The 23,889-nt window shown below is 40.5% G+C and overlaps 5 protein-coding genes across 6 annotated transcripts; 3 read left to right on the top strand and 2 right to left on the bottom strand.

Moving 5' to 3' along the window:
- The first annotated feature begins 182 nt into the window (after positions 1-182).
- Rpn1 (regulatory particle non-ATPase 1) lies at positions 183-10,968 on the top strand. 2 transcript variants are annotated; one of them, XM_028307155.1, is made up of 18 exons: positions 184-380; positions 468-524; positions 598-816; positions 911-996; positions 1,088-1,294; positions 1,396-1,554; positions 1,645-1,774; positions 1,938-2,163; positions 2,608-2,841; positions 3,332-3,480; positions 3,697-3,799; positions 4,401-4,567; positions 5,233-5,377; positions 6,294-6,454; positions 7,830-8,014; positions 9,612-9,817; positions 10,417-10,535; positions 10,757-10,968. In XM_028307155.1, exons 1-18 carry the CDS (start codon positions 306-308, stop codon positions 10,949-10,951), a joined length of 2,823 nt encoding a protein of 940 aa, XP_028162956.1. In that variant the 5' UTR covers positions 184-305; the 3' UTR covers positions 10,952-10,968. The 2 variants fall into 2 exon arrangements, with proteins under 2 accessions (XP_028162955.1, XP_028162956.1); XM_028307154.1 differs by lacking the exons at positions 9,612-9,817; positions 10,417-10,535; positions 10,757-10,968 and adding an exon at positions 8,712-8,856 and having other exon boundaries at positions 183-380.
- An 847-nt stretch (positions 10,969-11,815) lies between these two features.
- Positions 11,816-13,113, bottom strand: LOC114354649 (PRKR-interacting protein 1 homolog). The gene is made up of 3 exons (XM_028307137.1): positions 12,922-13,113; positions 12,671-12,850; positions 11,816-12,313 (listed from the first exon to the last, which is right to left on the bottom strand). Exons 1-3 carry the CDS (start codon positions 13,024-13,026, stop codon positions 12,071-12,073), a joined length of 528 nt encoding a protein of 175 aa, XP_028162938.1. The 5' UTR covers positions 13,027-13,113; the 3' UTR covers positions 11,816-12,070.
- Positions 13,114-13,682: 569 nt separating this feature from the next.
- Positions 13,683-16,621, top strand: Eno (alpha-enolase). The gene is made up of 8 exons (XM_028307170.1): positions 13,683-13,793; positions 14,114-14,210; positions 14,298-14,492; positions 14,617-14,869; positions 14,967-15,163; positions 15,302-15,550; positions 15,833-15,984; positions 16,201-16,621. The coding sequence occupies exons 2-8, from the start codon at positions 14,139-14,141 to the stop codon at positions 16,382-16,384; spliced, it is 1,302 nt and encodes a 433-aa protein (XP_028162971.1). The 5' UTR covers positions 13,683-13,793; positions 14,114-14,138; the 3' UTR covers positions 16,385-16,621.
- A 3,148-nt stretch (positions 16,622-19,769) lies between these two features.
- On the top strand, positions 19,770-20,630 carry LOC114354658 (uncharacterized). The gene is made up of 2 exons (XM_028307152.1): positions 19,770-19,991; positions 20,299-20,630. Exons 1-2 carry the CDS (start codon positions 19,869-19,871, stop codon positions 20,437-20,439), a joined length of 264 nt encoding a protein of 87 aa, XP_028162953.1. The 5' UTR covers positions 19,770-19,868; the 3' UTR covers positions 20,440-20,630.
- Positions 20,531-22,485, bottom strand: LOC114354657 (uncharacterized). Its single transcript, XM_028307151.1, has 4 exons — positions 22,295-22,485; positions 21,741-21,883; positions 21,314-21,499; positions 20,531-21,240 (listed from the first exon to the last, which is right to left on the bottom strand). Exons 1-4 carry the CDS (start codon positions 22,468-22,470, stop codon positions 21,059-21,061), a joined length of 687 nt encoding a protein of 228 aa, XP_028162952.1. The 5' UTR covers positions 22,471-22,485; the 3' UTR covers positions 20,531-21,058.
- Positions 22,486-23,889: the final 1,404 nt, after the last annotated feature.

The raw sequence follows: 23,889 nt of genomic DNA, 5'->3' as shown, positions 1-23,889 counted from the left end.
AATCGAATTTATTGACACGCATCTCCTATTCGCATTTTCTTAGGCAAAAGCTTTTAAATAAGAAATCTCAACTTCTATGTACAGGTCTTCAAAATAAGTAAATAAACTACTACATAACGTGAGAACGTTCTGAAGTAGTAGTTTTTTCAGTTTTCTAATATAGCAACACCGGACTGCGAGCTGTCCGCCGCCGTGACTTGTCAAAAATCATCAAAAAATTGAAAGACTCATGAAGCGAATTGCTGACAAAAGTTTAGTTTAATTTTCAGATTTATTATTGCAATAGTGTCTAAATAACATTAAAAATGACTGTGAAAAATAAGACCGAAGAACCTAAAAAGGAAAAAGTAGAGCCCGTGCCTGCGCCGAGCGATGATTTGGTATAATAGTTTGTAACAATAAATAATTTTTATGCTGTATTTTGTTTGGTGACCGTCAATAAAAATAATATTGATTTACTGTTTTAGTCGGAAGAAGACAAAAGGCTCCAAGAGGAGCTAAACATGCTGGTCGAGAAACTTACGGTAGTATATTGGTTCAATAGTTTTTTGTGATGATATTCGCTTTTCATCATTCTAACCTAGTGCGTTTTTTCAGGGCAATGATGTAGATCTATACTTCCCCGCCTTGCAAATGCTGAGTAATCTCATTAGAACATCAACAACTTCAATGACCTCAGTTCCTAAGCCCTTGAAATTCCTTAGGGAGCACTACCCAGCTTTGAAAGAAGTCTATGAAAAAATCAAAGATGCTAAGACAAAGAAATTCTGTGCCGATGTTGTCTCTGTGCTCGCCATGGGTGTTAGTGGCACTATGGTAAGCATTAGGAATTTTAAATTAATCATGATATCAAATCATTTTAGATTACCAATTTTGACCAAACTCATTGCAATTATCAAATATTTTATAGGATGCTGCTGAGAAAAGGGAATGTCTCAAATATTGTTTGCTTGGAACCATGGCAAATGTTGGTGACTGGGGTCATGAGTATGTCAGGTATGATTGCAACAAGACTTGTAACTCAAAGTTATCGTAAAGTTAGATTTTAACTTAGATATGGTATTATTCTCACATTTATTGTCATCAGGCAATTGGAAGGTGAAATAGCTGAGGAGTGGAATGTGGAGAACATGGAGACCCTCCTACCTCTGGTCCGCGATGTAGTGGCATTTGACATGCAACACTCTGCTGAGATCCAGGCATGCGATTTGCTCATGGAGATTGATAGGCTAGACCTCCTCACACAGCACATGGATGCAAGCAATTACCCACGAGTCTGCTTATATCTTATTGGGTAAGTTTTAAAAATAAAAGTTTAATTCTTTATATTACTGCTTATTCTACCTTTATTTATTTTTAATTCCAACCTAATTATACTGTTATTTTTTATTTTAGTTGTGCTAGTTATGTTGTGGAACCAGAATCAACACAGATCCTCCAAGGTGTGCTGGACACATACCTTCGTTTTGGAGAATACCCAAGAGCACTTTTGGTGGCCATGCAGCTGCATGACAAAGCAAAGTGTGAGGAGGTTTTCAATGCATGCACAGATCCGTAAGTGCATATTTAACTTTTTTACAATTTTTTCTACACATTAATTCCATATCCATTTAGTGTCTTTTACATTTTTTAATTATTTTTCAGATTGATAAAGAAACAACTGTGTTACATGCTTGCAAGACAGTATGTACCCCTGGAGTTGGAAGATGAAGATCTTCGTACAATTCTTCTCAATGCACATATCAATGATCACTTTTTGAGTCTAGCTAGAGAGGTATGTATCTCTAAAAAAACTTGTTATTTATTTTTATGTTCAATGGTTTTCTTATGGTTTTGACTTCCTTTCTTATTTATTTGCTTGCCACATGGTAAATACAGGTGGTAAAATACAATAGAAGTACCATGCACACATGACACCCCATATTTCTTATTTGTAGCTTGACATCATGGAACCCAAAACCCCTGAGGAAGTATACAAGACTTGGCTGGAGTCAGCAGGCTCAGCCCTACGCCCCTCTCTGTTGGCTGAACATCCAGTGGACTCAGCCAGACAGAATCTTTCAGCAACATTCGTGAATGCTTTTGTCAATGCTGGATTTGGACGAGATAAGCTTGTTACTACTGAAGATGGAAACAAATGGATGTACAAAAACAAAGATCATGGTAATTCATGTTATTTTTGATGTTTTTAAATTATGTACTCTACAATTTTAATATAAATTTTGTGATTTGATAACAGATATTTTATGATTGATCTTGTGTATTTTTTTAAAGAAACTGCAATCAGTATAGGCAGAGGCTTTAATCAAATTGAACATCCTGCGATGTGTCATCTCTTGCTTTTTTCCTAAGGCCCAGAACAGACGGTGAAACGCAACTGCAACAAAACTGCAACATTGTGATGATTCTGATGAATGAAACTGAGAGTTTCAAACTGGTCGCGTCATGTGTGGTCTCTCAACGGACGCTATGGCAGAAACTTAGGTGCAACTCAAAAGTAACTAGCTGTTGCAGTTTCGTTGCAGTTGCATTTCACCGTCTGTTCTGGGCCTAAGTGTGCCATTTACTTGATGGAGAATAAAATGTTATGTTTTCCTATCTTGCCAGGTATGTTGTCTGCTGCGGCGTCCCTAGGTATGATTCACCTGTGGGACGTAGACGGAGGCCTTACCCCGATCGACAAGTACTTATACACAGCCGACGAGCACATAAAGGCCGGCGCTCTCCTGGCCCTGGGCCTCGTCAACTGCGGCGTGCGCAACGAGTGCGACCCGGCCCTCGCTTTGTTGTCCGACTACGTGCTGCACTCCAGCTCCAACTTACGGATTGGCAGTGTGCTCGGTAAGTTATTCTAGATTAGATTATACATTGCACAGATAAAGATTTGCTCATGGTTAAATCATGTCTCCTTGTAACTGTTATTTGACCCAAGACTTGAATTTATTTACATTAAAAAGCGTTTTGTTTCACACTCAATACATTAACATGATCCTGGCTACTTACGATCTTATACCTGAGGCGACTTCACTCGCGTCATTTTCATATTATTTATTTGCAATTCTAATCACTACAGTTTCGTCATTTGTCCAGTAAGGTTTGGCATAGAGTAATTTAAACTTCCATCGACCTACATGATGCAATAAATATCCTGTAGCCTTTCAAGCCCCACGAATCGAGACAATAGTTAGACAATTGTAATGTTATGTGGTTATATGCGACCGCTTGGGGATTGATGGGATATTGACTGTCCTTGAACTTTCGCTTTCGCGCGCGCGTTCAGGATTCGGTTTATAGCAGAGATGTTTCCACTGATTGTAATATTGTTCTCTAGGTCTGGGCATAGCATACGCGGGCACGCAGCGTGAGGACGTGCTATCTCACCTGCTGCCAGTACTAAGCGACACGGCCGCGCCCGCTGAGATCTGCGCGCTCGCCGCCGTGTCCTGCGGCCTCATCGCCGTGGGCTCGTGCCACGGAGACGTACGTACCCTGTCCTGTAGAAGATTGAATTACGTACCCTGTCCTGTAGAAGTTTGAATTACGTATCATGCCCTATAGAATATTGAATTAGATCTCTCTCTTTTTGAGCCTCTTCTAGAATCAAACTGAAAATTTCTCACTTTTTAGTTGCTGATGCTTCTGTAGCCTAGTCTTACTGACAAAACTTCTTTCTAAATTTTGATTCTCTGTTTACAGGTTACCTGCGCCATTATTCAGCGACTGATTGACGACAACAAGGACTTACACTCTTCTACATACGCCAGATTCTTGCACTTGGGCCTTGGACTGTGTTTCTTAGGTACTGTATTTTCTCTATTTTATTGTATTCATTAGTCGTGGCCTCAATGCCTGAAGACTAGAGTGTACAACCAATGTGTGTTACCAGTGATAACTTATGACTCTGAAACGTGGCCTCTCACTATGGGCCTTATACAGAAGCTCAAAGTTGCACAGCGTGCTATGGAGAGGGCTATGCTTGGTGTTTCTTTGCGAGATCGAATCAGAAATGAGGAGATCCGTAAGCGAACCAAAGTCGCTGACATAGCCCGACGGATTAGCAAGCTGAAGTGGCAATGGGCAGGGCATATAGTGCGCAGAACTGACGGCCGATGGGGCAGAAAGGTTCTGGAATGGAGGCCGCGTACCGGAAAACGCAGCGTGAGACGTCCACCTACAAGGTGGACCGACGACATCGTAAAGGTAGCAGGAAAGCGCTGGACGCAGGCCACTACCAATCGATCAACATGGAAAGCATTGGGGGAGGCCTATGTTCAGCAGTGGACGTCCTATGGCTGAAATGATGATGATGATGATGATTAGTCGTGGAAACCTACAATATTTTACGTTCTATGAAATGACGTAACGCCGTTGGTTTTGTTAATAAATTGTTCGGTCTGCAGGCTGCAAGGAGCGCACGGAGGCGACGATGGCGGCGCTGGAGGTGCTGCCCGAGCCGCAGCAGTCGCTGTGCCAGACCACGCTGTCCATGTGCGCCTACGCCGGCACCGGCGACGTCCTTGTCGTCCAACAGATGCTGCACATCTGCTCCAAGCACTACGACACTGACGTGAGTGACGCGACCCGCCAGGCAGCAAGATAGAATAGATCAAGGCTGGCCAAACCCAGACACGCCGGCCACAAAGGCCCGCCAAGGCATTTGAATTTGCCCGCCAGCGAGTTAACCGGCGCGCGGTGGCATAAATGGCCTTATGAATTTAGTATAGTTTTGCTTTTGAGTTGATTTTGCTTTGAATCATTTTCAAAAAATTGTGACCCGGCGTTGCCACAGTCTAAGAAATTTTGCTCATCTGGAAAATCTATTGGGCCGGCCTTAGAATAGATGAATGGGCAGCGCGTCTATTCCGCAGCGCTGAAATAGGACATTTTCAAATAAGACGTTTTGAGCAGGACATCGTCAGTCGTGCCCTTTCAAGACGATTGACGTTCGAAAGAGCCCTTTAGACATCGTCGAGAACGTTTGGCAGTCATTCTGCGGCACTTATGGTCTACATTCTTTGGTCTTTTCGCGTTGATGAATCACATTTCTATAAATTAAACCATCATCATTTTCTTATGCAAAACAAGGCAGGTATTCGGTCGCAATCGCACTTGATGTTAAGTAACAAGCAGTCTATATTATTCAAGCGTTTCAAATTTTTCAAATTCAAAGTGTTAGATGCAGTCTATGATATTATTGAGGCGATATTAAAAACATATTTTATTTTGCAACAGAATGAGCAGTCGTCGGCTGAAGATACCGCTTTCAAGAAACAAGACAAAAAAGAGGCTAAAGATAGCTCCAGCAGCGCCAGCGGCAGCGGCAGTGGCGGCGGCGCCGGCAGCTCCTCTGGGAGTTCCAAGGACGACAAGAACAAAAGTCAGTACACACAATAAAAATCTAAGGCTGAGTTAGGCCCAGAACAGACAGTGAAACACAACTGCAACAAAACTGCAACTGCCAGTTACTTTTTAGTTGCATCTAAGTTTCTGCCATAGCGTCCGTTGAGAGACCACACATGACGCGACTAGTTTAAAACTTTTAGTTTCAGTTTCATTCATCAGAATCATCAGAAAGTTGCAGTTTCGTTGCAGTTGCGTTTCACCGTCTGTTCTGGGCCCTACACCGATAACAGGTGTTTTTGTATGGATTTTGACAGATTTATGACGTTTGTTAAAGTTAAATTAAGATGGTGCAACCCAGCCTAAGGTTGTGGTCTCCTGTAAACGCCGTAGGCCACTTCACAATGCTTATTATAGAAATATCCTGTTGTGGTCTCCTTCAGACGTTGATGTCGGCGTTCAGACGTGATAGGAACGTTTGACGCTGACGTCCGACGCCACATATAACGTTTATAGGAGACTGTAACCTGAACATTATCCTACAAATGATCAGGCTTTGAAGACTAAAAACAAATGATAGCCAAATGTTTTTAACATAAATACACACACACACACACACACACACACCCACACACATGCACGCACGTACACTTACAAACAGTGAGAATCGACCGTTATTTAAATATTTAAAAATTGTAAGAATTTGCTTCTGTAAAAAAAACTTCTACTGAAATCTAAAAAGATGATTTATTTTGCATACTAGTGTTAAAGATTACCTATGTACTTAATTATCGAAACCAGTGTAAGAAGAGCGGGGCCTCCTGCCACAGGTATATCCATATACTTACTAGGTAGGCCCCAGCCTCAGATTAATGTAAATACCTGCTTGTTAAAGTAAATAAAAAGATTTTATTATTTATTATTTATTTATTATAAATGTTATAAATATGCAGGCAAGTCGTCCAAGGACAGCAAGAGCAAGGAGAAAGAGAAGGAGAAGGAGGCCAACAAGGAATTATCGTCGGTGCAGGCCGTGGCCACGCTGGGCGTCGCCGTCATCGCGCTCGCCGAGGAGACCGGCGCCGAGATGTGCACGCGCATCTTCGGACAGCTCGTGAGTTGTACACCTTATACAGGGTGGAAACGTTAAGTGATCTCACTCGATTATTTCTAAACTATACAAGATATTGAAAAACTGGTAACTGATCCTGAAAGTTCTTCATGAGCTCTTTAAATAATAGGGTACAGAATAAACTGGAACTATCTGAAAATTCAATGTTTCCAGCTTCCATACTAAATGTATGCCAGCCACACAATATTAGAAGTGTAATTTTTCTATTTAATAATGAACTCTTAAAATAAAGTCGTAAATTGTATTCTTATTTAAAATTATTCATGGAAAACATTGGTTTTAGGCTTTACTTGCTTAACTTAATTGTCAAGAGATAAGTGTCATGACTGTGGTTGTACTAAATGTATGGAAGAAAGAAACATTGAATTTTTAGATAGATCCAGTTTATTCTGTAACCTATTATTGATACCATTGGATAGAGCTTGTGATGCACTTTTAGAATCAGTAATCAGTTTTACGATATCATGTGTAGTTTTTAAAATAATGTGACTTTACCAAATGTATGGAAGCTGGAAACATTGAATTTTCGGATACATCCAGTTTATTCTGTAACCTATTATTAATACCGTTTAATAGAGCTCATGAAGCACTTTCAGGATCAGTAACTAGTTTATTGATATCTTGTATAGTTTAGAAATAATCGAGTGAGATCACTTATCGTTTCCACCCTGTATATACGAGTCAACCACTTATAGTGTTTGTTTCAGCCAAATGACGTTCACTGCTGCAGAAAAGCCTCCCCCAAGGATTTACCAGGCACCTCCCGCGACCTTCACCAGATCGATCGACCGATCAGTGGGGAACAGTGGGAGACGTACCCACACTATTTCTTCCGGCCCCATCTTATAGTGTACTTCTATGATATTGGTGGCGTGCCTAAGGCCTCTGCTAAAACTTACGGGAGTGCGCGCTTCGGATGTCCGACGCCTCGCTCATGTATTAAATGCACGGAGAAGCACGCCCGCCACCCGTCGTGCGTGTGCAAACCCATAAATGCATGGGGACCCGCGCGAGGTTTAGCACAAGCCCTAAAATGGGGACAATAGCAAAATAAACATAGATTTCAGAGATAATATTGTTGTCATACAAATTAATAATTTCGTTAATCAAGAATGTACACTCGCAAGCAAACGTATGGAATCGCCCTATTCGTTCCAAGCGATTGTAAGAACTGAATGGCTAATAGAAAATAATTAAAAATTGTACCATTGCAAAGGTAATATTAAATTGATACCATAGATCCATGTATACTAAAACAGTTGTTAAGATCGCTGAGAACCAAACAACGGGATGATTGCATACTTTTGCTCGTAAGTATAGATCATCTGTAAAAACATCTGTTTATCTTGACCACCAGGGCCGCTACGGCGAGCCGGCCGTACGACGCGCGGTGCCGCTGGCCATCGCGCTGTGCTCCGTGTCCAACCCGCAGCTGGCCGTCATCGACGTGCTCAACAAGTACTCGCACGACTCGGACAACGACGTCGCCTACAACGCCATCTTTGCTATGGGGCTGGTCGGCGCTGGCTCCAACAACGCTAGGTGAGAATTAATAATAATTATATACGTTGATGTAGGTTACTTTAGCTCCAAAAAAGGGATCCCCAAACTTTTTTTTACTGTGACGCCTTTTAAAATTTGCAAAAACACTACAAATTATTTTGCAATTAAAAATTGGTTTCAGTAACGCTATTTAACATTTCCCTGTTTCCCTGTCGTATCATGTCGTTTACCGACATCCCTATGGAGAGGTGGGAAATGCGTCCTTTTTTTGTTTGAGCTAAAGTTACCCACCAGAGCTAAAGTAACTCGCATATTTATTTTCACTTCATAATGGACTAGTGACTAATGTCTTGCCTGAGGTAATTTCTGTGTGATAGATCACCAGGCTAGCAGCAGAAATAACAGAGCTGCTCTATCTGTTATTTCTGCCAATCGACGTTTAAAATTCGAATAGAGAAGCGTGGCTGCAAGATTAATCATAATATGTCTCTGTATGGAAGACATACTTATGAACAGTGATTTCAATGAAAATGACATCATATTACACCTGCAGACTGGCAACAATGCTGCGCGCGCTAGCTCTATACCACGGCAAGTCGCCGGTCCACCGTCCACAATATTGTTCATGGTGCGGCTGGCGCAAGGGCTGTGCCACGCCGGCAAGGGCACCGTGACATTGTGCCCCGCCATAACTTACTGCATTGATCTCAATTCATCGTCATTATTATGCCTGCAGACTGGCCACAATGCTGCGAGCGCTAGCCCTGTACCACGGCAAGTCGCCGGTCCACCTGTTCATGGTGCGGCTGGCGCAAGGGCTGTGCCACGCGCCGGCAAGGGCACGGCTACACTGTGCCCCGCCATAACTTGCTGCATTGATCTCAATAATAATTCATCGTCATTATTATGCCTGCAGACTGGCCACAATGCTGCGAGCGCTAGCCCTGTACCACGGCAAGTCGCCGGTCCACCTGTTCATGGTGCGGCTGGCGCAAGGGCTGTGCCACGCGCCGGCAAGGGCACGGCTACACTGTGCCCCGCCATAACTTGCTGCATTGATCTCAATAATAATTCATCGTCATTATTATGCCTGCAGACTGGCCACAATGCTGCGAGCGCTAGCCCTGTACCACGGCAAGTCGCCGGTCCACCTGTTCATGGTGCGGCTGGCGCAAGGGCTGTGCCACGCGCCGGCAAGGGCACGGCTACACTGTGCCCCGCCATAACTTGCTGCATTGATCTCAATAATAATTCATCGTCATTATTATGCCTGCAGACTGGCCACAATGCTGCGAGCGCTAGCCCTGTACCACGGCAAGTCGCCGGTCCACCTGTTCATGGTGCGGCTGGCGCAAGGGCTGTGCCACGCGCCGGCAAGGGCACGGCTACACTGTGCCCCGCCATAACTTGCTGCATTGATCTCAATAATAATTCATCGTCATTATTATGCCTGCAGACTGGCCACAATGCTGCGAGCGCTAGCCCTGTACCACGGCAAGTCGCCGGTCCACCTGTTCATGGTGCGGCTGGCGCAAGGGCTGTGCCACGCGCCGGCAAGGGCACGGCTACACTGTGCCCCGCCATAACTTGCTGCATTGATCTCAATAATAATTCATCGTCATTATTATGCCTGCAGACTGGCCACAATGCTGCGAGCGCTAGCCCTGTACCACGGCAAGTCGCCGGTCCACCTGTTCATGGTGCGGCTGGCGCAAGGGCTGTGCCACGCCGGCAAGGGCACGGTGACGCTGTGCCCCGCGCACGCGGACCGCCGCCTCATCAACCAGCCCGCGCTCGCCGGCCTGCTCGTCGTGCTCACGGCCTTCCTCGACTGCAAGAACAGTTAGTATACAACCATCATATCATTACATCACTTTATTCCTCATTCGTTTCAACCAAGGATGAGAATGCCTTATGGCATTAAGTTCGCCTAATGTTAATATTTTTGGCATTGAAGTATAAATAAATAAACCAAAAACTTCCACTGCCACACAAGGTCGCCAACGATTGGACATTGGTCTTAGGGCCTTGCCACACTAGCGGATTGCAAGCGGAGCGGAGGCGCGGCGGGCACGCCGCGGTCGACAAAATACTTGCAAAAAGCCGCGGCGTACCGCGCTGCGCTGCCGCTCCGCGTTAAAACCGCTTGTAATCCGTCAGTGTGGCAAGGCTCTGAACGTCAGTATTGGTAACCACATCGCACCGCATGTGCGATGTGTAGGCGATCTTCTAGTGAGCTACCGTATTTGCATAGTGGCACAAGTTTTTTCTTAAGTACAATGGTATTAGTAGACTAGAAACAGAAGTCTGTATTTTGTCTAGTTCTATGCTAGATTTAAAATAAAATTACAATTAACGCCCCTTGGGTGACCCAGAGTGAGCCTTTTTATGAGGCCCATAGTAAGTAAGGGGCAAGTATTACAATAATTTATATTTTCCAGTAATCCTCGGTAAATCGCACTACTTGCTGTACGTGCTGGCGACGGCGATGCAGCCCCGCTGGCTCGTGACCCTGGACGAGAACCTTCAGCCCCTCAACGTCAGCGTACGCGTTGGACAGGTACAGTACTGGACTTTTGTGTTTATAAATTACTTTTTAACCGTGATGTGTGTGTCTTTTAACAGTTCACGTGTATGTACTGTGTAAACTTTCCTTTATGTATTTGCTGCACAGAATGTTTAGTATACTTTCTCCATCTGCACCTGAATCTTCGAGCGATGAACCCGTGCGGTAAACTTTTTACACAGTCATCAATAGCTAATCATTGATTATCTCTCCAGGCCGTGGACGTGATCGGTAAAGCGGGCACACCGAAGACGATCGCGGGCTCTCACACGCACACCACGCCAGTGCTGCTCTCCTTCGGCGAGCGCGCCGAGCTGGCCACCGACGAGTTCATCCCGCTGTCGCCCGTCATGGAAGGCTTCGTCATCCTCAAGAAGAACGAGGACAGCGTCATGGCGCCTGTCCAGTAGATTACACCTTTAGCGCTTTATTATAACTAATAACATTGTATTAATATTGATCCATTTTTAATAAATACTATCTATAATATACATAACTGTCTTTTATTTCCTGGAAATGACGGACTCTCATCTCATAAAACAAGTGACATTTCATTTGCTTGCGACGAAGCCTGGGTAAATTGTCACATGGATGGAGAACGACACGTTGGCGTTGGCGTCGGCACCCATATGGGTGTAAGACATTCATTTTTTCAGTCCCCAGCGTTTTTCTTGTAACGAAAGTTAGTCCACTCGCTTAGAGTAAATATGGGGATAGTTAGGAGATTAGTAAGTAGCAAAGCACCCTATCTTCAAATTCAGCTTAGGCTGAGTTGACCGTAAAAAACGTTACTAATGTTTTTTTTATGGAGTTTGTCAGAAAGTTAAAGAAAGTAAGATGGTGCAAGCCAGCGTTAGTATTTTACAAGAAAAATCTAAGTACCCACATTTTTGTTTCGAAATAAAATTGATTAGGTATATGCAGAGCAAGTATTTTTTTTATCTACCTCAATAAAATTCAGTTGATACATTCATTGCATACACATTTGTGTGAGATTATATTTTAAATTCACAATATTTTAAGTAGAAGATATGGTTGGATTAGTGGATTGCTTCCTTGTTGTAGCAATATTATTCATGTCACTAGTGATTGGGTATGTATTAGTATTTTACTTTTTATTTGAAAAGTTACATTTATACATTATTGTTGTAATAAAATATTAATCCCAATTAATAAACTTAACATTTTAGGTATGCCCTGATATCGATGTTAGTAACATTGTGTACTAAGAAGAGATGTTGTGCTGCTAGATGGGCATGGAATAGAAAACACACTTATCACAAAAGTAAAGAACTTTTAATATTCTCAACTATGCTAATTCCCACTTCCCTCTTTCTTGTGAATGAGTTACAGTATAAAGATTTTGCAGTGTCCGTTTAAATATTATAAAAATTAAAGATGTAGTTATTCATTCTGTCATTTTATTATTAGTGTAATAAAATTGTCATTGATATGAAAATGTGTTTCTTTATGCTTATATAAAATATTTAAAATAATTGATCATTTGAATTAGTTTCTACAAATGATGATTAGCTACTATTGTTTTCATTTTGTTCCTCGTTCTCATCTTTTTGGTCTTGTTCATCTTCATCATTGCTACTATCAGATTGTGATGAAACTGACTGTTTTTCATTTCCAACACTTGGGTTGTTTTTCTTTTGTTTTGCATTTTTCTTTCTCTTTAATCTTTTTGCTCGTTTCTTAGCAGTTTTTTCCTCTGCAAGTCGCCTGTTTTCTTCTAATTTTCTATGGTACTCTTCATCTAATTTTTCCTAAAAACGGAAGAATATTGTAGTAAAAGATACCTAATTATATTCGATTGGAAGTTACGAAGAAACATTTAACAAAACATCAAACACAAAGCTTAATTAAACAGTAATACAGGTATAGTTGTTGCAATTCATGAAGGCGATTGAGCTTTACATGTGTGGTGTCTATTGTCTACTGTTTGTTTTTTCAAAAGTTTTGATGGACATTACACTATCATTATATGCATGTATACCTACACACAAAAGTAAAGCTCACTCGCCTTAGTGAGTTGAAAAAACATAAATTCATGGATTTGCAGGATAAATTCTTATGTTAAATTCTGTAGCAGTTAATGCTTGTTGTTGTGTTGAGATGTGTACCTTTTCACTTTTTTCTTGGATGAATTTCTGCCTTGCATACTCCTTTCTCCTGAGGTGGCGATATACGTGGAACTCTCCCGAGCCAGCGCCAGCACTAGACCCCATCACATTCCGCACAAAGTCAGGTGGTGCCGCCAAAGACTTCTGTTTCGGCGGCTCAGGTATCACCACTGGTTTTTCCTAGTTTAGTATAAAACAGTTAGTGAGAAATAGTGTGTAAACTAATTCAAAAATAAAGTCAAGGAACTTACGGGGTTTTTCATCAATTTTTCTAGTTTTAACCGTTGCAGATCAGTAGCATTTTTAATTAAAATAGGCTTTTTTTCTTCAGATTTTAATTCCTTATCATCACTCATTATAAAAAGTACTTGAATTAAACACAAAAATGTAAGTTTAAATTAATTGTTTACATACGTTCACAGTACCAAACAACAGCTGATTAAACTTAAACTGTCAGTCAATCTGTCTGTGCTGTCAGGCTTGTCAATGTCAAAATGTAGTGATGACCCCTTTTTTTTGTCGGGAAATGTTTTGGCACGACCAGTGGGTTTATGTGGGTGGGACTATTACTTTTCTCTATGGTGGGACTCTTCACGCTAGAAATGTGCCCGCTTATACCTGGCGGTATCCACCGTAGCCCAATGACACCGAACCGCGAATTATTGTCTTAACTTGGACATTCATCCGACTCCAACATCCCCTCCTCGTCCGGTTGAATCTCGAAGCCCTAGTGAAATAGCAACCACCCCCGGCCTGCCCATAGCACAAGGCCACCGCCGCCCCCTCAATCATTCTGATTTTAATATATTATGTATTTATTTAATACTTATATGCTCATAAATCACAGTACATAAAATGAACATAATGCTATTCGGCATTCTCCTCCAGTCAACCTAGCTAGCAGACTAGCTAGGGTCAAACTGAGTAAGCGGTAGTCGATTTGGCATTGCCATGCCCAACCCGTATTATTATGATTATGATTACTTCTTGTGAACGATGACATCACTAGTTTCACCTTGCAAAGGTCAAATTTATCTTCCCCTCGACTTGACAATTCGCAATTTCGTGAGTTGTCGGTGGCTTTACCAAATTATTTCATCAAATCTACTTTAGATTTTTTCCGGTAAGTGTATGTTTCTTAATTTCCTATTTATAAAATATATTTTATTCCACTTTTTTCTTCATTTCATACGCTTATTATTAGATAGGCGGCACTTGGATTTATGTAACTTAATTCTTTAATTTCTTCATAATTTGAAGAAATGTTAATTTACTATCGACATTTCTTCTACTTATTCAATAACAAAACCAGTTCACAAAGGCTATAAATTACTATTTATACCGGTAACAACCTTATTTGACCTTGCCGGTATTTCGTCTTTAATTATTGATTTAATCCTTGTTAGCTTATATTAAATTAAAAATTCTCTCATCTTTTGATAGAACCTTCACATCTTACTCAATCAAGATGCCCATCAAGTCAATCAAGGCCCGTCAAATTTTTGACTCTCGTGGTAACCCCACTGTGGAGGTTGATTTGGTAAGTGTTTTTTTTATTTTAGTGTCATCTGTTGAATGAACTGTTTTAATTTATACAAATAATTAAATTCAAACTATTTTTTCCTAGGTAACAGAACTAGGTCTGTTCCGTGCAGCTGTACCTTCTGGTGCTTCTACCGGAGTCCATGAAGCCCTGGAACTGAGAGACAATGTCAAGGGTGAATACCATGGCAAGGGCGTGCTTACTGCCATCAAGCACATTAATGACACTATTGCCCCTGAATTACTCAAGGCTAACATTGATGTCACTGAGCAGAGAGATGTAAATATTTATTTTTATTTAATATATCCCTGCTTTTCATATTTTTTTAACTTTCACTAAGCAGATTTTTTATTTTCATATTTTATCGATCCATCACTGACCTTTGAGGGTACTTGTTTTTCAGATTGATCAGCTGATGATCAAACTTGACGGTACTGAGAACAAGTCCAAGTTTGGTGCCAATGCCATCCTCGGAGTTTCCTTGGCTGTTGCCAAGGCTGGTGCTGCCAAGAAGGGAGTTCCCCTGTACAAGCACTTGGCTGATTTGGCTGGCAACAATGACATTGTCCTGCCTGTGCCTGCTTTCAATGTCATCAATGGAGGTTCTCATGCTGGCAACAAGCTGGCTATGCAGGAGTTCATGATCCTGCCCACTGGTAAGATATAATAAAAGTAAATTGATTTTTTTGTTTAACTTTATAATATTATCAAGCTTTTTTCTTTTATTTCTTTTACTTACAATTTTTTGTGCAGGTGCTGCCACCTTCAGCGAAGCTATGCGTATGGGCTCTGAGGTGTACCACCACCTGAAGAAAATCATCAAGGAGAAGTTTGGCCTTGACTCCACCGCTGTTGGTGATGAGGGTGGCTTTGCCCCTAACATCCAGAACAACAAGGATGCTTTGTACCTGATCCAAGATGCTATCCAGCAGGCTGGATACACTGGCAAGGTATTTTTAACAAAGTATTCTAAAAAAAATGTTTACGACAATTAAAAAAAATATTTTAATCATAAATGAGATTGATTTAACCTTCACCTTTGTGAAATGAAAAAAAAGGTTATTTAAGCAATGTTTTTCTCTTCTCAGATTGAAATTGGTATGGATGTAGCTGCATCTGAGTTCTTCAAGAACGGAACTTATGACCTTGACTTCAAGAACCCCAAGTCCAACCCCGCCGACTACTTGCCGTCGGACAAGCTGGCCGATCTCTACCTGGACTTCATCAAGGACTTCCCCATGGTCTCCATTGAGGACCCCTTCGACCAGGATGACTGGGCCGCGTGGGCGAACTTGACCTCGCGCACGCCTATCCAAATTGTGGGCGATGACCTCACGGTAGGTATTCTGCTAATATTTTAAATGCAAAGACAAAGTCTGCATTAAACTTTTATTTTACCTGGTTTTTGACCATGAAAAACTATTAAAATATCATAGATACTAGTTTCATTGAATTTTCTACAACAGTAATGATCCTCATTGCAGAAAAAAATATCGAGAATAAAGGCTAAATGAGAAGGAACTTGAAAATAATCTGGACTACTGATGGATTACCAGACACAATGTTCAAGCTTCCTTAAATGTGGGGACAGCAAAATATACAAACTTGGCTTTTTATAGGTAACCAACCCCAAGCGCATTGCCACAGCTGTGGAGAAGAAGGCTTGCAACTGCCTGCTGTTGAAGGTCAACCAAATTGGAAGTGTCACCGAGTCCATCGACGCTCACTTGCTGGCCAAGAAGAACGGTTGGGGTACCATGGTCTCCCACAGGTGAGATTAATTTTCCTTTTCCTATTTTAAATTTTATATGATCTGTTCCTCCCCAACCCATTTGCTCAGAATGAGAAGTGTAGTAAATTTATGCTCCATTTGTCTCTGGTAAATTAGAGAGCCATCAGCCTGCAGTAGAGACTATGGCCTTTGATAATGATAGGCACTACATTTGCTTTGCTCCAAAGCACTATTTCAAGTAAAGTTTGAACACAGGTCCGGTGAGACGGAGGACACGTTCATCGCCGACCTGGTGGTGGGGCTGTCGACCGGGCAGATCAAGACGGGCGCGCCGTGCCGCTCCGAGCGCCTGGCCAAGTACAACCAGATCCTCCGCATCGAGGAGGAGCTCGGCGCCGCCGCCAAGTACGCCGGCAAGAACTTCCGCAGACCCGTCTAATTCCACATCAAATTACTACGAAAGCATTTTCTATTATTAGAATCTATTGTTTGTAAACGTATCCTAATTGGACTTAGTTCAATGGTAGTGATATTTATGTATTTGCGAACACTTTAATATCTGATTGCATAATATTCAGATAAAGCTTGTTTGTTCAGTGTGTGTGAAGCTAAGCACAATTATGACGTGTTTAAAATAAGGATATCGCTATATTTTAATTTATTATTAAGAAAAATATTTGAAAGGCTGTAGCAAAAATGTTGGCGTTGATTTTGAGGATAATTTATTTGATTTTAGATCTTAGGGGGCGTCCATAAATTACGTGAGACAATTTTGGCCATTTTTCTACCCCCCCGCCCCCCTTGGTGAGATTTGGTGAGATTTTGCCTGACCCCCTCCCCCACCCCCCTAATCTCACGTGATATTTAATAAAATGCCTATTTTGCAATGTCTATGCTTCGAGTATATTAGATTTATATGAAAAAATCAGTAACCCAGTGTCGTGCCACGCGCAGTGCAGGGTTCCGTAGCTTCCCGTCGTTTAGTAAGACAAGCAATTGCTTTAACCTAAGACCAGTTTTTTGATTCATAGTTAAAATAAGTAATTGTTAAATTTTGCTACTAATGGTTAAATATTAATGAAAAATGTAAAAACTAATAGTTAAAAAATGTACTAAAAGTCAAGTTAAACATTGTTAAAAAAACATTTTTTTCTGTTATTTAACCACTTGTTATTTGACTTCTGTCAAATTTGACTGGTTACTTTAACTACGAATAATAATATTTTCATACTTATGTAATGTCATTTTTTAGGGTTCCGTAGTCCTGACAAGGAACCCTTATAGTTTCGATATGTCTGTCTGTCTGTCCGAGGTTTCGCTTGGAAACTATAGTGACTTTAGATGAAGTAATTGCTTGCTTCTGAAATATATTGTGGTAACGACAGACAACTACGAAACCCTACACTGCGCGTGGGACGACACGCACTTGGCCAATTTATTACGCAATAGCGATGCCGATGACGTTTTTTTTTTAATTTCGAATTTTCTTAATTTCGACATTTATTCTGCATCTTTAGTGTTCACAAATGCAGATGGAGGCATTTTTAGTTTAATTTAATTAGACGGTTTGGAATAAATTGTCATTATCATCATAAAAAAAATCATTTTTATTACTTCAATAACCCAGTTTTCTGGCAATTTTACTCTATTTCTTGCGGGAAAAATTACGTGATATTTTCCGAGACCCCCCCTCTCCCCCACGTGAGATTTAGTGAGGTTTTCGTTGACCCCCTCCCCCCCCTAAAAGCCTCACGTAATTTATGGACGCCCCCTTATTTTTATCAAGAATTCTATAAAAAAAATAGAATGTACTCTATAAGCGTTCATCTGTTCAGAATGTTTATCGGAATAAATGTTAATCGCTAAACAGTATTTTTGTCTTTTATCCTGAACATGATGGGATCCATATTCCTGTTGCCGAGTCTAAGCTAATACATAGGTACTAGTCCCCCCGCTTTAGCCCCTGCTTACTGTTTAGTAAAACCGTTTTGTCACCGGGCACCGCCCATAAGAACGAGCGCGCCGGTCGCCACCCATTACGATCGATCAGTATTTTTATAGGCCTTTTCAATTGATAATTTTGTGGCGCTCTTGTGTAAAAATATTGAATTAATATTGAACAATAACAGAAAAAAACAAAATTTTTGGTAAAACCAGTAAAACAGACAAAACTGAACATTGTAGTATAGTGTAGTATCCAGGGTCGGACTGGGCCGGAAGGGCCCGGGTGGCTGATAGCAATCCCGAGGCCCGAGACTAGATCATGGTGATGGGATACTATCGAAAAATACTGAGTAACACAAATTGAGATAAACAAACTGTAAAAAATTTATTACAATACTAAAATAAAGTAAAATAATAAGTAGGTATTTACTAATAACAAATAATAATATAAAGCTAGCCAATCAACATTTTTTTTAAAACAGGAGAACTTTCAGCTAAGCTGTAATAATGACTCGATCGTAAAAGCTGCTGTTTTCGTAATCCTTGATAAGATCCGATTCTGTATTTAATACAGTGTGAGTTACGATAAAGTGCACATATGAAATTAGGTGAAACTAGATCTATTTTTATCGACAAAAAACAGGTCAAAATTTTTTTGAGATTTTTTTTTTAAATTTAAAGATTTTTTTTTCTTCCAATTACTTACCTATTGTAAAGAAAACGTAATAACTTTTAAACTAAGAGGTATATCCTGTAAAAACAGTAATAATGCTAAATAACAGACCCTGGTAAAGCTTGTCGTCGCCCCAGCAAGGGTTGAGCTCGTGCAGCTTGTCGGCCAAGTAATTGTGGTTGCGGAACAGCCAGAAGATCAGGTTGACCTGATCTCAACATCAATGCCGTGGAGAGCGTCGCGCTTAGCTAAATTATGTTTTTGTGACGAGTGGTTTCCCCACAATAGTCCAGCGGCGGCGGGGTTCAAACCAGTGTTCCTTGGATCCCGAGTCGGCCAGTCTGACATCTTCACCGTTCGGTATTGTAGCTTTGTTCTATAGTTCAGGATTCTATGTGAGTATCTACTACTTGACTGCCAAAAATCCAACCAATGAAGGCCAGGGCATCATAAAAGAAACATAAATGGTCAAAGCCCTCTTTCCCACTGGGCACTTTAGGCACGTGCTCAGGGCCCCGCGACGGAGGGGGCCCCCGTCTGTCCGTCTCAAAATACCTTCTTCTAGATGACAAGGGCCCCCTTGATCCGTAAGTGCCCAGGGCCCCTAGTAGGTTAAAGAAGGCCCTGTTTTACATAACTTTTTGTCCTAAATTAAATTAGAGAAGTTATACTTAAGCAAAAAGGATTTTTTTTTGCTTATAACTTCTTCAATCTTTAATTTAAGGCAAAAATTTATATTAACATATTTGTAGGCAAAGCAATTTTCTACAAATTATGACTGTACAATTTTTTTGTACGAAGCATAGTTTCCGAGACATGCACGCGGGCAACCGTAGCACAGGGGCCACGCTGCGCGGGCCCCCTGTGCTACGGTTGCCGCATGCCCCGCAACCCAGGCCGTGGGGGGCCCGCGCAGGCTGGGGCCCGGCTGGCAAATGCCACCCCGACTGTATGGCCAGTCCGACGCTGGTAGTATCGATTCCAAATATTGATTGTGACGAAATGATATTCCACGATTTTGTTTTAAGTTTAATTAATTAAGATTATAATGGTTAATGTGGATCACCATCTTGCCTAATTAACTTGAATGATACTTGTGGATTTGTGCGATGATCATCGTGCTCGTACCGTAAGCTGTACTTTAGGTATCCCGAAGGCTGATAAACATAAAAAAAAGAAACACCTGATAAATGTCAATGTCAAAAATTACAACAACTGTCAATTTGTCAAAAACAAAAGTCAAGCAAATTTTGCAAAATTACTAAATAAAAAATAAAATATCAGCCTACACCGGCGAAATATCATCATGGTACGAGCTACATTGGTACTCGCTCGCATCCCTGTGATCAAATTCCGCAAAGGCGGCGCAGGGGGACCGGCGGGCGGGCAGGCATCGTGTCCTGCTGCCGCGGCGCCCGCGGCTGCACAAGTAGGTCTCACTAGTTATATAAATACCACTTTGCCTACTGGTATTACGAAATTTATTTATCGATTACTGCTATTATATCAATCATATCCCCTACCAATTACCTATGTAGTTATTTGTTAATTATGTTCTTTTTCTGTCAATGAGCACATTGATATTTTTCATCCTCTGGTCTGGATAGTAGCTGATCTTGTACTCTCAGATTGAACAGTCGAAACATTCAAATATTTCTAAAATATATTTGGTTGAAACCTTAGTTGAGACTCATTAACTAAAGAGAATATTCTGAATCAGTTGTTTACAATTTCAGCCACAACCCCAGCAAAGTCAACCAGCAGCAGCCATGAGCACGGGAGCCGCCATTCCAGACATTGACCTCCCAGCGCGCTATCAAAGACAACCACTATCACAGGAAGAAATTGACCACATCAATGGCGGAGGAATAGTGTAGTCTCTCATCATACAAATATTGTAGATACAGTTTACAAATGTAGATTTTTGAAATATTTGACAGTATTTATTTATTTATTTAGTTCTAGCTCTTTTTTCGTTGGATATTTGTTGAATTTGTTTGAATTAGCATCGCATTTAAGACACGGTCTACCATGTAGAGGGTGGTAATTATAGTATTGACCAGAACAATTTACTGTATGTTTATTGATTAATTGATTTATTTTTTGAAAATTAGTTTAATAGGTAATTGAGTATAGCTGCCTTGAACATTGCAGAAAGATCCATCTCAAAAACCTCCACCTAAAAGTACCCCGCGAGCATTAGCCGTGATCAAAATACCGCGCGGTGTTCTTGTTGAGACCGGCAAAAAAGGGAAGCAAGTTATGTCCCTAAACATTGTTTTACAAAAGCCAGAAAAGGAGGAATCTAATAAATAATAACACAGTGCCTAAAGTTTTGTAAATCCAGTGTTGCATTACTATATTTTTTTATAACAAAATATAAAATTGTTTTTAAAATATTTGCATTATTCTCATCCCGTCAACTAAGACTCCTTAGGAGTATAATCAATGTACAAAATGTATATGACATACAAGAGTGAGATTACTAAGAGCACTCTAATAATACCTAACGTTGAGTTTCTCGCTCGAGATGGCCCACACCTGTGCAGCCGGCCCATCATAAGCGGCATCGTTATTGCTTCCAAACTTTATAATTCCAAACTTGGCAAACTTCTTTTTCCAGTCTGGCGTTTGAGGCAAAGTCAACAATGTTTTAGTAATTGCATCCTTAATTGTAGCTGAAATAAAAAAATATTAAGCTTTTCTAGACACAAACAGTTATTAAAATTCTTTTTTTATTATTTATATTACCGTCTAATTTAGCATTAATCACTATTGGGTAGGGTGGAAGACGTCCAAGTGTTTCTAATTGTATAATATCTTTTCCTCCATCTTGCATAAATTTTTTAGAATATAACAGAGTTGTAGAATCCACCGCGGCCCATTCAGCTTGCTTCGACAATACCATTTGAGCTGACGCTAAATGAGAGCCAGATTCTGTAATATTAAAATAACATTTTAGTTGGTTTATTAGTAAGTTATTTAATTTTTAGCGTTAAAAGTTGCACCTCACTCAAACTAATTTTAAAACGTGGATTCAACTCCCGCCTTAGGCAATTCGAATTTTTTCAAGTTATTTATAAATTTCAAACACTGCTAATCGTCATCAACATTTGACTTCGATAACGTACAAAAGTTAGATAGTTACGTCATGTTGTAAAATCAATATTATACATACTCAATAGTGATCCAAAGAACGAAGCATTTTCTCCCTTTTCTTTCAGTGTTTTCAAAACAATCTTACTTCCGCTAAGAGATTCCTCATCACTGTATGCAAAAGTGCAGCCTCGAAGGTCTAATAAAGTATTTACGTTGTGGGCTCTGTAATTTAATAATACAAACAGTAAGTAAGTCTATAATGTAATGAATCTAACAATACTCCGATAAAACAATATTAGTTATCTAAAAGTAAATATGGAATAGACCCACTGTCCTTATCAAAAGCCAATGACTTGGTTGATGATAACATTTTTATCAATTCCGTTTGGAGATACATTCAAACTACAATAAATTTATTCATAGGAAAATTTATAACATCGATCATCATTATATTAAAGATCGCAGTTCAAGTTTCGTAATCTAAGCGCGGTTTTTAAACTTCGTTGTCTATGTAGGTATAAGAACCTTCGTTGTCTACATAGACTTTGCACTTCTTCGATCCTACTATCGTAAAGTGTGTGAAGAAACTACACGCTAAGTTGATACTGAAAGATTGACGAAATCGTCGCTTACTTTTTATCACAATGGACAATCACATCGGAGAAGTATCCCGGTTTATTTTCAACGTTCATTTGATGTGCGAATATTGGTGTAACGGGCAACAACTCGATTGATTTAGTCTTCTTCTCTCTGAGTCGCATATAGGATGCTGCGGTCATAAAAGCTAAAACAAAAGAAAATAAAAACATTTGTTACATCCACACAATATGCTCGGTGCATCCACAGGTAACTTCAATCAACTAGATTTTGAATCTTCTACCCGCTTACATCTTTAAAATGCGGGTAGAAGTATATTAAGGCTTGGTATTTCTGCTAAAGTAGGTATTTCGCGCTGTCAAAATCTGCGCGCGCAATACTTCGCCGAAGACAGCGCGCCAAAGAGCTCTCGCGGCTACACAGTATAGAAATACCAGTTGGTTAGGTTAGGTTGACTTCCTTCCGTTCAAGCGTCACNAGATGTCGCTAGTGGTATCCAAAATCAGAATATTGAGAAGAAATATTAATTTGTGAAAAAACAGCAAACGGCAACGTTACAAGCTCATAGTAAAGTCTTGCTCAAAGAGTGGCAAAGAAAGCGCTGGGTGTAAGAAAATCTCTCCTGGATTGAATTAATGCCCCGCCACCTAGTGATAAGACGGAGCAGTGCGACTCACTATTATTTACACCGCATTTTAAACCCTATCTTTCAAGGTATAAAGCCCTTTATGCATACACCCAAGTTCGGATTTTGATGCTCTTTTCTTGGGTTAAGAAAGAGATAAATAATGATTTATTACGACGTACATTAAGGGATTACTTATTATGTGGTACTTTGCGAGTAAATAATATGAAAAACACAAGTTTTATTTTTAAAAGAGCTTTCTTAGATAAGTCTGTAAAAACAATCCAGTAAGTACTCTTAGATAAACTTAATGAAAAGTTTTATTATTAATTGGTCTTAATTCAAATTCGTCGTAACAATTTTTATAAAATTGGCTAGCTCAAGGTGTAATAGTAGAAACAATTAGTACCGACCAAAGTTAGCAAACACGGTTTAACTATGACAAACATAAAAAATCTGTCATACTTCATACAAAAACACCTACGTTACAGTTACGGTCAAAGTTAGGTGGTGCAACTCAGCCTAAGAGTTCATTCTATTTCCATACCAATATTAGGTGTACATGTGGTCTTTTATTTATATAATTACCTAAACCTAGCTCGAAGAGCTGATGCCCGCTGGCGCAGGAAAGTTCTTGAGTGGCGACCACGAGCCGGAAGACGTAGCGTGGGCAGGCCTCCCACTAGGTGTACCGAGGATCTGGTGAAGGTCGCGGGAGGTGCCTGGATGCGAGCGGCGCAGGACCGGTCTTTGTGGAAATCCTTGGGGGAGGCCTTTGTCCAGCAGTGGACGTCTTTCGGCTGAAACGACGAACGACCTAAACCTAATTTGTACCTAATTCTTTTGGATAAATATTATATTGGAAGTACGAGTAAGTAGGCATCCCGTTGTAATATTTTGGCTTTAGATCCCACTACAGATCCCTCAAAAGCTCAAAGACAGATTTAGGATCGTTATACCCACTTCAACTTATTACCTACCTACCTACATAAGTCGGCAGAACTAA

The sequence above is a fragment of the Ostrinia furnacalis genome, unplaced genomic scaffold (assembly GCF_004193835.3).
Source record: "Ostrinia furnacalis isolate ACB-3 unplaced genomic scaffold, ASM419383v2 OfSCF2102, whole genome shotgun sequence".
Lineage (NCBI taxonomy): Eukaryota > Metazoa > Arthropoda > Insecta > Lepidoptera > Crambidae > Ostrinia > Ostrinia furnacalis.
The sequence above is the reverse complement of the archived record's forward strand: the minus strand, read 5'-3'. Positions and strand labels throughout refer to the sequence as shown.

Bases quoted from the DNA above. Each gene is read 5' to 3' on its own strand.
- Rpn1 (XM_028307155.1), top strand. From the start codon at position 306: ATGACTGTGAAAAATAAGACCGAAGAACCTAAAAAGGAAAAAGTAGAG. The intron at 817-910 runs GTAAGCATTAGG...AATATTTTATAG, and splicing joins TGGGTGTTAGTGGCACTATG to GATGCTGCTGAGAAAAGGGA. The intron at 2,842-3,331 runs GTAAGTTATTCT...ATTGTTCTCTAG, and splicing joins ACGGATTGGCAGTGTGCTCG to GTCTGGGCATAGCATACGCG.
- LOC114354649 (XM_028307137.1), bottom strand. From the start codon at position 13,026: ATGAGTGATGATAAGGAATTAAAATCTGAAGAAAAAAAGCCTATTTTA. The intron at 12,851-12,921 runs GTAAGTTCCTTG...ATACTAAACTAG, and splicing joins AAAAATTGATGAAAAACCCC to GAAAAACCAGTGGTGATACC. The intron at 12,314-12,670 runs GTACACATCTCA...TTCCGTTTTTAG, and splicing joins TCCAAGAAAAAAGTGAAAAG to GAAAAATTAGATGAAGAGTA.
- Eno (XM_028307170.1), top strand. From the start codon at position 14,139: ATGCCCATCAAGTCAATCAAGGCCCGTCAAATTTTTGACTCTCGTGGT. The intron at 14,493-14,616 runs GTAAATATTTAT...CTTGTTTTTCAG, and splicing joins ATGTCACTGAGCAGAGAGAT to ATTGATCAGCTGATGATCAA. The intron at 15,985-16,200 runs GTGAGATTAATT...GTTTGAACACAG, and splicing joins GGTACCATGGTCTCCCACAG to GTCCGGTGAGACGGAGGACA.
- LOC114354658 (XM_028307152.1), top strand. From the start codon at position 19,869: ATGGTACGAGCTACATTGGTACTCGCTCGCATCCCTGTGATCAAATTC. The intron at 19,992-20,298 runs GTAGGTCTCACT...TTACAATTTCAG, and splicing joins CGGCGCCCGCGGCTGCACAA to CCACAACCCCAGCAAAGTCA.
- LOC114354657 (XM_028307151.1), bottom strand. From the start codon at position 22,470: ATGTTTTTATTTTCTTTTGTTTTAGCTTTTATGACCGCAGCATCCTAT. The intron at 21,884-22,294 runs GTAAGCGACGAT...ATTAAATTACAG, and splicing joins ATTGTCCATTGTGATAAAAA to AGCCCACAACGTAAATACTT. The intron at 21,500-21,740 runs GTATGTATAATA...TTAATATTACAG, and splicing joins GTTCTTTGGATCACTATTGA to AATCTGGCTCTCATTTAGCG.